The 13,196-nt window shown below is 32.8% G+C and overlaps 1 protein-coding gene across 1 annotated transcript; it reads left to right on the top strand.

Annotated features, from left to right (window-relative positions):
• Positions 1–3,912: 3,912 nt before the first annotated feature.
• LOC113353089 (probable 2-oxoglutarate-dependent dioxygenase AOP1) lies at positions 3,913–5,250 on the top strand. Its single transcript, XM_026596805.1, has 3 exons — positions 3,913–4,318; positions 4,459–4,777; positions 4,866–5,250. The coding sequence occupies exons 1-3, from the start codon at positions 3,945–3,947 to the stop codon at positions 5,112–5,114; spliced, it is 942 nt and encodes a 313-aa protein (XP_026452590.1). The 5' UTR covers positions 3,913–3,944; the 3' UTR covers positions 5,115–5,250.
• Positions 5,251–13,196: the final 7,946 nt, after the last annotated feature.

Raw genomic sequence — 13,196 nt, 5'->3', positions numbered from 1 at the left:
TTAAAAAAACATAGTTTAGCGTTTAGTAGACTATTATATAAAGGGTAAATATGATTTAAAAAATAATCAAAGTGTGTTTAATTTATTATCAGGTTCAACTAATGTTGTTATAGCAAGTGACCAAAATAAACTTATCTACTACGAGGAAAGATCGGCTGACAAGACCAATTTTTACAAGATTTAACATATTTTTCATCCACTACATTGATCACATGGACGATAAAAACCAATAGAAATAAATTAAATCAATATGGATATATTGATACAACTCATGACCCGAAAATATGTTGACACAATTATATTGATCCTCGACTTCATAAAATAAAACCAGAATTTCCTATTTCTGATCTTTACTGGTTTATGGTTTAATAGTTCTTCTGGATTATTGTTCCAACAAGAGGAAGAATGAATCGATGAAGAAACACAATTGAAAATGGCTGGTTATATTGCCGTGATCATGTTTATGAAGTTTCTCATTAATTTCCTTTTATTATTTTGAGAATACCTTTTCATTGATTCCAAACAAAACGGTCAGATGGAGATAAAAAAAGAAGTTAGTGCATACTTATGATTCACGATGATATTAAATCTAATTTGTATGAACAAGCATTTAAGTTCTTTTTTCTTGTTTTATAGTGTTGAATGAAATTTAAAAAAAATCTCATGGATCTAATTTTGTTAATACTAATGAAACAATTTTTTTTTTCTTTTAAATGTCGGAAATGTATAGAGAACTCCAATTTTAGATAGTAAACGAATCATAGAACAATTTTAGGAAACTGATTTTCTCAAGCCTTCAAAGAAAAACTGATTATTCTACTTTGATCTTTAACCTTCAGGATTAAAAAGGAAGCAATAGAGATTTTATAGTTCCATGAAAAGAAAACGGAAAGAAGAGCATGAGAAAGAAAAAAGTAGAAGTTGTGTTTCGTATTTAATTATTGTTTTTAGGTTTCTTACATTTAATTATTGTATTTAACTGGATCACGGATATTGAGAATATCCATCAAAAACTTGTTAATATTTCAAAATGTTGGACCGTCTATAAGCCTCTATCTGTTAACAACAATAGCTTGGTAGATCTTGTCAAAAGGAGAGACTGTCAAGGGATACCTCCTTTTTAATTATATATGCATGTATGTATATATACTTTTTAAAATTAAATTTACTAATTATAATCAGTATTGTTATCGTTATAATTATCATTGCTAAAATGTATTATTTTTATAATAATGATAACCAAGTTTTTAATCAAATTAAGATCGACCTCTGAGGAAAAAAACCAAACTAATGAACTATTTATGTTGAAATAGAATACATAAACTATTTGAAAATAAAATTAATACCGGAAGATTCAAGAATAATTTTTTTCGTTAATAAATTATAATATTGTAAACATAAGAAAATCACACAAAAATATCATGTGAGCCCATAGCTTTTTGCTTTGGAGAGCTTTAAATAGATCATTTTTCCTAAGTTTTGTTGTTATCCGTTTTGAACAACATAGAATCGAGTTGGTTTATTCTTGTACTAAACTGGTTTTAAAATAATTTTATACGGGTTTAGTATACTTAGTATCGAAATTAACATGCTTTGTATGAATACAAAGCTCCACTATTTGTAGTGTCATGACAAAGGCTTTTATGGAAACAATATCTACCAATTTCGTAAATCAAATGATATGCAATAAAAGCATTTTATGAAATTAGCAAAGATCTTGATATTATGTGATTATATTAACATGTATATCTCACTTGTAATAACTAAAAAAATATTATTTCCAAGATATGTAATCAATTATATATTTCACTGTGATACTTGAAATATCCTACTAGAATAAAAACCATATTTAGCTAGTTGACTAGTTATGGGCCAACTTATGGGAAAGCAAAGGACATCAATTTCGATACTCGGAAAATGACCTTTCCAACTCTAACTTGTTTCAACATCGAAATATGTTAACTTAGGTAAGAAATAGGCAATCCAACAACACAAGTCAGAATTAAGAATTGGTTTTGGGATGGGGCCTAGGATTGGTTCTAGATCAGTTATGGACGTCCAGACCTAAAGAGATATGTCCTGAATACTTATTTGAATACGAAACTTAATCCGATTTTAAACTATCTTTCATACGTATTTATGAAATTGCTTTCTAACATGCATTCGGAGCACAAATTCATTCTGAAGTTCAATACTAAATAGTAACAATTAAAACATTAGTGTTGTGTTGAAATCACATAAATAAATAAAACTAATTATGTAACTCAGTATTGTAAGTTGTAGAAACAATTAATGTATATTAGTTATTTGACGCTTTGCTCATATATATATTGATCAAGTCATCTATATAATAAAGTCACGTAAGCAAACTTCGCTTGTTAATGTTTCAATGAATAAGACTATAAGAACTAGATAAAAATGGAGCAATCATCATTAGTTACCAACCTCGGTTTGAAGGATCGCTTTTTTTTCAATACGCCTTTAAGTATTAGACGAGTATTGTCTTAATATTTATAATTCTTAAGTCTAACCTAAACGAAGTAGACTTTAGTAAGCAACTCAAGCGGTGAGTTTTAAAACTAAACTTCACAATAAAACTTGACATACCAATTCCTTGTTGGATTCAACTAAGCAATGCTCTAACAAAGGTATTACAATTATAATGGAGAAATGGAATTGTCGAATCATATATTATAGTAATATGGAATTAGGCAGCCAAAGGTAGGATAAGAAGGACCAATGACCACTGGTTGGTTGCTATCTTGAGTATTAGACATGAGTTAATGTGAAGGTTAAGTTGGTGTATTTTAAGATGAAGGTGCACTAAAACATTCATGGAAGTTTTAATAGCATGAAAGGGTTTATGCACAATACTAATCAATATCTTGTGATGTTAACTTACTTTGATGTTTCTTTCACAATACTAAAAGAGTGAAGAATGTTATCCTGGTTGAGTACACGTGACATCCACCGGATGAAGAGGAAATCTTGTTCTGTTGTGATGGTGATGCAAGAGTTAATCCTAGTATTACAGGTGCAAGGACTGTTACTAAAGGTGTAGTGTGCTTGGTGCATAATCTATTTTCTTAGGCATCAGCCCAAATACTACATGGAGGAGATCGTTGTTATTGCTGGTTTGGAGTGGGAAACGAAATGGGGTTCGAGCAGAATCAAGATTCAATTAGACTATGCTAGCATGGTTTATGCTTTCAACAATGACGGATTCTTTGGATGGTGAAACAAAGATAGCGTGCAACTTGTACTTCTTATGATACAATATGTTATGTACATGCAATTACAGAAAAAAAAACTTTACAATTAATGTTATGGCTAAGCGTGGTTGGTTGCTTCATGATGGTGACTATGTTAGTTATGACGGAGGCCTGACTTTATTAATGTTGTTAAAGGAATAAGTGTTTCTTATGTCAGATTCAATTAGTTTCTCAAGTTATTTTTGGATTGAAGTAGATTCTTTTTTATGTATATTTGTAAATAAATTTTTTCTATTGAAAAAAAAAATGGTCTTGGAAAGAAAACAAATATATGTGACTCAACACGAAACTAAAAAATTATGGTTTATGTAATCAAACTTAAACTCGGGGAATTTTATTTTTATATACAATTTTTTTATTTTTAAGTCTAAATTGGGAAATTTATTACATATTTATGACTCATTTATACCCTTTTCAGTGAATTTAATTTGTGGACAAGCAACTAAGGCATGTCTATCCAACAACCATTACTACAAATAGATTTTACATGGTTATTAATACCAGATAATATTTACTCACTTTTTTTTTAAATTGATTACAAGATCTCTCTTGGATCACAACACATAAATGCACGTCTGTTACATCCAGAATATATATAAGGGATCACACATTAACACAAGCCAAAACAAACTAAGAAAGAGCGAGAATACAAAACAAAAGATATAGAGAGAGATGGGATTTGAGAGTGGAATTACATTTATTGATTTCAGTAAAGACCCAAATGCTTTAGTCGAAACAAGTGAAGGATGGAAGAACTTGTGTAAACAAGTGAAAGAAGCTTGTGAAAACCATGGATGTTTTCAGGTAGGTTATGAAAAAGTTCCAGGAAAACTACATGATGAAATGTTCAAGGGAATGAAAGATTTGTTTGATTTAGGTGATGAGATTAAACAAAAGAATATCAGTAGCAAACCTCATCATGGTTATATTGGAAAGGATTCTAATTATCCTTTGTTGGAAAGTTTGGGCATTGAGAATGCACTTATTCTTGACAAGGCTCGAGCATTTACAGATCTTATGTGGCCCAACGGAAACCCTTCTTTCTGGTAATGCATAAATTCTCGATTTCAGTCATGTTCAATGCTAACCACACCCTGGACAAAATCTAATATCTAGTGTATTTTTTTCTCTCCATAATATTTTATTTTAAAATTATTCCTATTTAATATTTATATTTTTGTTACAGTGGAACTTTGAACTCTATGAGTATAATGATGAAAGAACTTGAAGGAATCATTCGAAAAATGATTTTCGAGAGCTTCAGAATTAAAGAATATTATGATTCCAACATCAAGAACACTGATTACATGTTTCGTGTGATGAAATACAAAGCTCCTTTCACTGATCAACCAACTATCGGTCTTCCTGCTCACACTGATAAAAATATCCTAACCATCTTATATGAAGACATCCAAGGACTCGAAGTTCTCTCGAAAAAAGGACAGTGGATCCATGTAGTACCGAAACAAGGAAATTTTTTGGTTATCGTGGGGGAATCTCTAATGGTATTTAATATTAGTAATTTCTTTCTATAATAATATAATGGCAAAATACATGTATCTGAGTACTTACTAAGAATTTAATATGGTGCAGGCCTGGAGCAATGGAAGAATGCATGCACCAAAACATAGAGTTATGATGAAAGGAGAAAAGGATAGATACTCTTACTCACAATTTTCAACACCGAATGAGCTAGTGCATGTTCAAACCCCCAAGGAGCTAGTAGATGAAGACCATCCTCTTCTATTTCGTCCTTTTAAGTTCTTGGATTATCTTCGATATTTTGATGCGAATATGCACCTTGAAAATCCTCTAGCAAGCTATGTTGGTATTGGAATTTGATCTTTATAATAATAAAAAATAAATCTAATAAGTAGATTTTTACTTATCTATGCTAAGTATACCAAACACTGGTGTTTTGGAATGCGCATTAATTGACCACATTTCATTATTTTTGGATGGATATAATATGTAGTCAATAATAATAAATATCATTATTTTTCATATGAATGTCAAGGGTATTTATCTATAATTTGTAACATTTTTTGATCGTTAATTTGTTTGGATGCTTAAAAATCAATACGTAGGTTGTACCATGTACCATACCTAACTAGGTGTTATATCCTTAGATAAGCACTGCAATATTCTTGGATGAGGGTCAACACAATGTGATTCTTAAAAAATCTGCACCATAAAGTTTAGTCTCATATGGTTGCTGTTGTAAGTGTGTACAAAAATAATCGCTTCAGATTTTTTTTGTCTCTCCCAATACATTCCATACTGCATTGAACTTTTTCCATGCTTGATACTCAAAAGAATAAGGTAAAATAAATCCAGTGGACACACAGGGATAAAAAATATATTTCTTATCATTAAATTGATGGAAGATTATAAATTCTCCTTATACTTGGGCAACACGTAGAAGAAATATGTTTATGGACATATTGATCTGTTATAGTTATATTTTTCCATTATCTTTGGGTACTGAAATTTGAAAATTAGGAAAGCATATTTTAAATCTTTGGTTATTAAATTATAAAATCAATTAATTGATATGTTTGCCTTTTGAATGGAGGTGTCATAACTACTAAATAAATATTTGAGTGACAATAGACAAGTCTATTTTCCTTCTGAATCCGAAAAGTTGTTGTTCCAATTCTACCATGTCCTGCTGCCTATAGGAATGAATTACAACATGTAGTTTTGTAACACCAACTTCACTGTCGATGTACCACCGACATTGGAAATTACATATCTATAAATGGTATTACTATGGCCAACCTAGATTTAGTAAAATTACAATTGATCACTTTTATTTCTCAAATTTCAAAACTTAGTGCTTACAATGAGTTACAAAATACAGTTTAAACTTTTGAATTAATACTCGTCAAATTGAAAAATCTCTCCAAATTGATAGAATACCATGATCCCAATTAAGTTTGCACACGCTAAAATTTAACTCGTTAATCTCTTTACAAATTGATAAAAAAAATTGGTTCTACGGCTATTAATTTAAAGAGTTTCTACTATATAACCGACTAACATTATCTACCGTAAGATCCAGTCAATCCCTACAACTAACCCTGAAAATGTGGGGGTCTAACAACCACACCAACAATTCTTGTGGCAATAGAGGACTTACTCCAATACACTTTCTAGAGAATCAACTAGACAGTCAGAATCAATCTAGAGTAAAGTATATCAAAGAGCTTAACATATCTAACTCTTAATTCAATCCGCAATCAGCAAATAGAAATCTGCGAGCCCGATTGAATATAGAGGAGTTACTTGAACGGTACGAAAGACCAGTGTTCAAGTGTCAATCAATGTAAATCAACAACCAAAGGTTGGATATTCTAATTGATTGATCTTAACGCACAACCTGTGATATTTAAATTATATAAAAAAACATAATGCGGAAAAGAAATAACACAGATACCAGAATTTTGTTAACGAGGAAACCGCAAATGCAGAAAAACTCCTGGACCTAGTCCAGATTGAACACCACACTGTATTAAGCTGCTACAGACTCTAGCCTACTACCAATTAACTTCGTACTGGAATGTAGTTGAACCCTAATCAATCTCACACTGGTTCAAGGTACAGTTGTGTTCCTTACGTCTCTAATCCCAACAGGATACTACGCACTTGATTCCCTTAGTTGATCTCACCCACAACCAAAAGTTGCTAGGACCCAAAGTCGAAAAATTGATAAACAAATATTTTTCACACATAAAAGTCTATAGATTGAATAAATCTGTCTCCCATAGAAATATCCAAGAGTTTTTGTTTCGTCTTTTGATAAATCAAGGTGAACATGAACCAATTGATAAACCATACTTATATTCCCGAAGAACAGCCTAGTATTATCAATCACCTCATAATAATCTTAATCGTCTAGCGAAACAAGATATTTTGGAATCACAAACGATGCAACGAAGATGTTTGTGATTTCTTTTACCTTGCTTATCGGAGAAATTAATCTCCAGTCAATTATTTCAATTGTACTCAATACGATAGAATCGGGCAAGATCAGAACACGCAACTACAAAGAAAATAGTTGGGTATGGCTTCACAATCCTAATGAAGTCTTTGAAGTCGTTAACCTACAGGGTCTCAATAGAAACCTAAGGTTAAAGGAGAATCGGCGCAACTAATAACACACATGAGGTGTGGGGATTAGGTTTCCCAGTTTCTAGAGTTCTCCTTTATATATTTTTCAAATCAGTGTTTGCAATCCAAGTTACCTTGGTAACAAAGCATTCAATATTCACCGTTAGATGAAAAACCTGATTCAACCAAGTTAATATCTTTAAACCATTGGATCGAACTTAGCTTGTTACACACAAATGAAATGTACCCTCATTTAGGTTTATATAACCGTACCTAAACGTGTACACCATGTTGTTTCACAAATAGTTAACCGAGGTTAGCCATATGATTACTCTCGTATCAACCTTATTCATCTTAACCATAACTAGTTCAAATGACTTAAATGAAACTAGTTAAAGAGTTGTTCAATTGTTATATTCTAATAGAGTTACGCAAGAACACAATTGAAGCAAAATCGGTTTGATTCACTCGAATCAATCATGAACATTATATCCACGGTTTGCAAAGATTGCATTCCTTATTATATAAATGTTTATGTTCATGTTTAAAACCGATTTTAGAACTTTAACCTTCAAGTATGCAAACGGGTACGCATACTTGAAATACCCAGACTAAGATTGAGTTACGCCAGTACGCAAACGGGTACGCAAACTTCAAACCCCAGCAGAAATTCTCGGACATGAACCTGTACGCCAGTACGGAAACAGGTACGCATACTTAGGTTCCCGGATTTCTCAAACCAACAGGTATGCAAACGGGTGCGCATACTATGGTTCCCGGACATGGATTACATATGTGCAAGAGTGCACAACATGACATATCCAATAATTGTTAAGTGTTCTTAACTCTTATTTCAATCATTGAAACTTTCTTAGAGGATGACAATAGTTGTTTTCACATACTATTAGCATCAAAGCAATTTTCAAGTTATTGAAATAATCACTACGAAACATTCCAAGACAACACCAAATGATTGTATCACACAAACCATGTAAGATGTTACTCGGAAATTTTCACATGATATAAGATGAACTTGGTCGAAGCGAAATATTGCAAACACATATTTCAAGAAATATGTAAGCAAGTTAAATTCAGCTCGAATTCTCAAATGTGTATATAGAAAACTATATCGTAATACGACTTATGTCTCAATATAGGAGATAAAGTAGAAATAGACTTTCCAAGTGATAGATGAGTTCAAGTCTCCACATACCTTTTTCCGATGAAGTTCCACAAGCTCCCATTAGTAGTTCTTCGTCTTCAAATGATGAACGACGTGAAAACTAAGCTCAACTACACAATCTATGTCCTAGTCCGAGACATCTAGAAATAAGCTAGAAATCAAGACTTATAGTTTTGATCACTAACATTGACAAACATGCTTGAGATAGCAACGCATGCGAGTTTGACCGAGCAGTGCTCTAACAATCTCCCCCTTTGTCAATTTTAGTGATAAAACTATCAATACATATGGATTACAAAATAAATAAGGATTTATAGCTTCTCATCCAAATGTTTGATCTCCTTGGCATCTTCAACACGACTCGAAAACTTCATCACTTCCAAGTAATCCATGATTCTAAACGTGTTCAACTCAACATCATAGTTGTTGAAGATCCGTAGCGATAACAATGAGAAAACAAATGCTCTCAATCATTGTTATACAATGTCATAGTATTATTACACAACATCAAAGTTCAATTGTATCACAACTGTGACAACAATACTATGGTGATATGTATCACTCCCCCTTAGTCAATACTTCATCTCACATGAAAACCACTCCTCCTTACATAATGATCCGTAAACCATATGTATTTGTAGTATGAAACTACACATTAATTCTCCCCCTTTTTGTCAATATAAATTGGCAAAGGTACGAAAACTAGTGGGATCCTCATGAAATTTTCATAGAGATACTTCATGACCAAAAGAGAATAACATACCAACTAAGTTAGATGCAATCATAAATCCGAAGCTAAATGCATTCATCAGGGAGTTTATAAAGATACAAGATAACCCCTATAATATTCCACACCTGCACTCCCCTAAAAGATTTGGCAATTAAGCACAAGTTCAAAAAGAACTCTCCCCCGTAAAATGTCATTCCCGAAAGAACAACAAAGGCAACCTTAATTTTACAAGAAAAGAAGGATTTCTTTGGACATAACAGAAAAAGAGGGGGTCTAACAACACCACCCAATATTTTGTTAGCAATTTGTATGGACTAACTCCGATATACTTTCTAGAGAATCAACTAGACAGTCAGACTCAATCTAGATAAAAGTATCTCAAGGAGTTAATATCTCTCTCTTGATTTGATTTACTCAAGCTAATAGAATCAGCGAGTCTTTAATCAAATACAAGAAATAACTTGGATGGTACCAAAGACAAATATCCAAGGATCAATCAATTTAAATCAACAACCAAAGGTCGGATATTCTAATTGATGATATATAAGCACAACCTGTATTATTTCAATTATAAAGATAAACAATATAATGCGGAAATAGAAATAACACAGACACCAGAATTTTGTTAACAAGGAAACCGCAAATGCAGAAAAATTCCGGGCCTAGTCCAGATTGAACACACACTGTATTAAGCCGCTACAGACACTAGCCTACTCCAAGATAACTTCGGACTGGACTGTAGTTGAACCCCAATCAGTCTCTCACTGATCCAAGGTACAGTTGTACTCTCTACGACTCTGATCCCATCTGGATATTGCGCACTTGATTCCCTTAGCTGATCTCACCCATAACTAAGAGTTGCTACGACCCAAATCGAAGACTTTACAATAAACAAATCTGTCTCACACAGACAAGTCTATCAAAGGATCAATTTGTCTCCCACAGATAAACCCTAAAACATTTTGTTCCGTATTTTGATAATAATCAAGGTGAACAGGAACCAATTGATAATCCGGTCTTATATTCCCGAAGAACAACCTAGAGTTATCAATCACCTCACAACAATCTTAATCATATGGTAGCGAAACAAGATGTTGCGGAATCACAAACAATGAGGCGAAGATTTTTGTGACTACTTTTTATGTCTTGCCTATCGGAGGTATCAATCTCAGGCCAATCAATCTGATTGTACTCGTACGATAGAAGATGCAATATCAGATCACACAACTACGATAAAAGTAGTATTGGTCTGGCTTCACAATCCCAATGAAGTCTTTAAGTCGTTAACCTAGTTTTAGAAGAAGAAAACCAAAGTTTAAAGTAGAAACGACTCTAGCATGCAAACTAGTATCATACGTAAGTTGTGGGGATTAGTTTTGCACAATACTAGATGTCTCCTTTATGTAGTCTTTCAAATCAGGGTTTGCAATTAAGTTACCTTGGTAACAAAGCAATAAATATCTACCGTTAGATGAAAACCTGATTTAGATTCAAGCTAATATTTCTCAACCGTTAGATCGAAAACTTAGTTTTATTACACACACTTGACAATACACGATTCTAGGTTTGTTATCCGTACCCAAACGTATGTACTTGTTGGTTCAACAATAGTTAACCAAATGGTTATCCATACGAGCATTTCATATCAACCATGTTCTTCTTTACCATAACTAGTTCAAATGACTTCAAGATGAATTAGTTAGAGAGTTGTTCAATTGCAAGGAAATCTTATGTACTACACAAGACACGATTGAAGCAAAGATAATTTGATTCACCTTAATTATTTCATGAAATTTTATATCCACGGTTTGAAAATTGCATTCCTTAGTCTTTTTAAGTTTAAGTTCAGAAATCATCTTCAGATATATATAACCTTCTCAAGTTCGCAGACTACGTTCGCGGACTTAAGTTACCGGGTAGAGTTTATAAACTCCAGCAGAAATTCTCGGGTATGAAAACTTCGTCGGTTCGCGGACTGGGTTCGCGGACTTAGCTTCACACAAATAGTTTGTCAACTCCAGCATAAATTCTCGGGTTTGAGAACTTCAGCAGTTCGCGGACTGAGTTCGCGAACTTGGCTCACGCCATTCTTCCGGTTCTCTTGATCAACAAAGTTCGCAAACTTTGGTTCAAGGAATAGGATTTATACATAAATGTGTTTCCACAACAATGCTTATGTCCACCATTAGTTATTTAATCTAAACTCTCATTTCAATCATTGAAACATTCTTAGAGGACGTTATATAGTTGTTACACCATTTCTCGTCAAAGCAATTTTCAAGATGATTGAAACATATCATGACTTTCGTCACTAGGTAAAGATAAACTTGATCGAAGCGAAAAGCTTACCAACACATATTTCGAGATATAGATAGGCGAGGTATACACGGCTCTAAATACCAAATGTGTATAATCCAAGTCTATATATATATAGCATACGACTTCTTGTCTCAAAGAGTAGGAGATAGAGTAGATAAACTTTTGAGTGATAGATAAGTTCAAGTCTTCACATACCTTTTTGTCTAGAAGTTCCGACGGTTCCTTGAGTAGTTCTTCTACTTGTATGATGAATCGCCATGAAGTCCTTGAGCTCAATTACACTTTCTATCCTAGTCTGAGACTTAGATATAATAGACTAGAAATCAAGACTTATAGTTTTGATCATTAACATTGACAAACATGCTTGAGATAGTAACGCATGCAAGTTCGACCGAGCAATGCTCTAACAATAACCAAATCACATGAAAATATGAATTTGTATCCTAAGATCTCAATTGAATCAACCACAAAAATGATCAACTTAATTGGTCATGCTCGACATAAGAGAACTTACGGAGCAACACAGTATCTGCACAAAAATGTGGATCGGAGATGGACCAATACTGCGGAATATACAAGGATTCATTCTATTTTCCATCACTATTTGCACAATGACATACAATAGACATAATCCTTGTAAACAAAAATTTTATCCTTTCTTCCATCAAATAATGACATAAAAGGCTTTAACTTTTGTAAGTCAAAAGTTCATTCTATCTTTTATTATTACTTTCATACTGACATAATAGAGATAACTTTTGAACAAGTATGGGACAGTCACAGGTTCATGGACGTAAACAACATATCCCACAACAATTTGCAATATATAAAATTTTAAAGATTAACATTGCAAAAATCATCTTCTAAAAACTTAGAATTTAAATAAATAAATCTAAAAACATGAAGATGAAAATGGACATAGCTATGTGTACTCACAATAATGGCTATTCCAAACCCTAGTTATTCTTCTAAAAACCCAAGAAATGAATTCTCATAAGAATATTTATTAGACAAAATCAAAGTTCTTTGAGAACCTCATACCTTTCAATGAATCCATCATAGAAGGTATCACTGATTTCTTTTATTCTCTTGATCGTAAACACTCCATGTTCGTGAGTTAGAACACAAACTTTACGATCAACAACCCGAGCAAGTTTTCTGGCCTTGACACAGTCCGTGATGAGTTTCTTTTGATTTCATATCATAGTATTTTGATTTGCAAGAATTTTGGCCTGACCATCTAAGAGTTGGTTTATTTGCAGTTAGAGATTTGCAAACTCGACCTTTGAGTCGTTATGAAAACGAGTTTAATCCTTGACAGAATCATCAACCTAGGAGTTGTGTTCCTTCCTTGCAAGCATCTTCTTTAGAACCAGCTCTTTAATCGACTCACGTCCTTGAGTGTCTTCTTCCATATCAAGATGCACAATCTCTTGAGATTTTGCAGAGTTCTCCATATAATTTTTGTTAGGGATGGAATAACACAATATAGAGTGTATATATATATATATGTGTGTTTGTAAATAGGATAAGGAAACTCTTGTTATGGAAACCCTATGAACTCACTAGAGGAGGAGGA

The sequence above is a fragment of the Papaver somniferum genome, chromosome 2, assembly GCF_003573695.1.
Source record: "Papaver somniferum cultivar HN1 chromosome 2, ASM357369v1, whole genome shotgun sequence".
NCBI lineage: Eukaryota > Viridiplantae > Streptophyta > Magnoliopsida > Ranunculales > Papaveraceae > Papaver > Papaver somniferum.
This window is presented reverse-complemented; position numbering and strand designations above follow the sequence as displayed.

Bases quoted from the DNA above. Each gene is read 5' to 3' on its own strand.
- LOC113353089 (XM_026596805.1), top strand. From the start codon at position 3,945: ATGGGATTTGAGAGTGGAATTACATTTATTGATTTCAGTAAAGACCCA. The intron at 4,319-4,458 runs GTAATGCATAAA...TTTTTGTTACAG, and splicing joins AACGGAAACCCTTCTTTCTG to TGGAACTTTGAACTCTATGA. The intron at 4,778-4,865 runs GTATTTAATATT...AATATGGTGCAG, and splicing joins TCGTGGGGGAATCTCTAATG to GCCTGGAGCAATGGAAGAAT.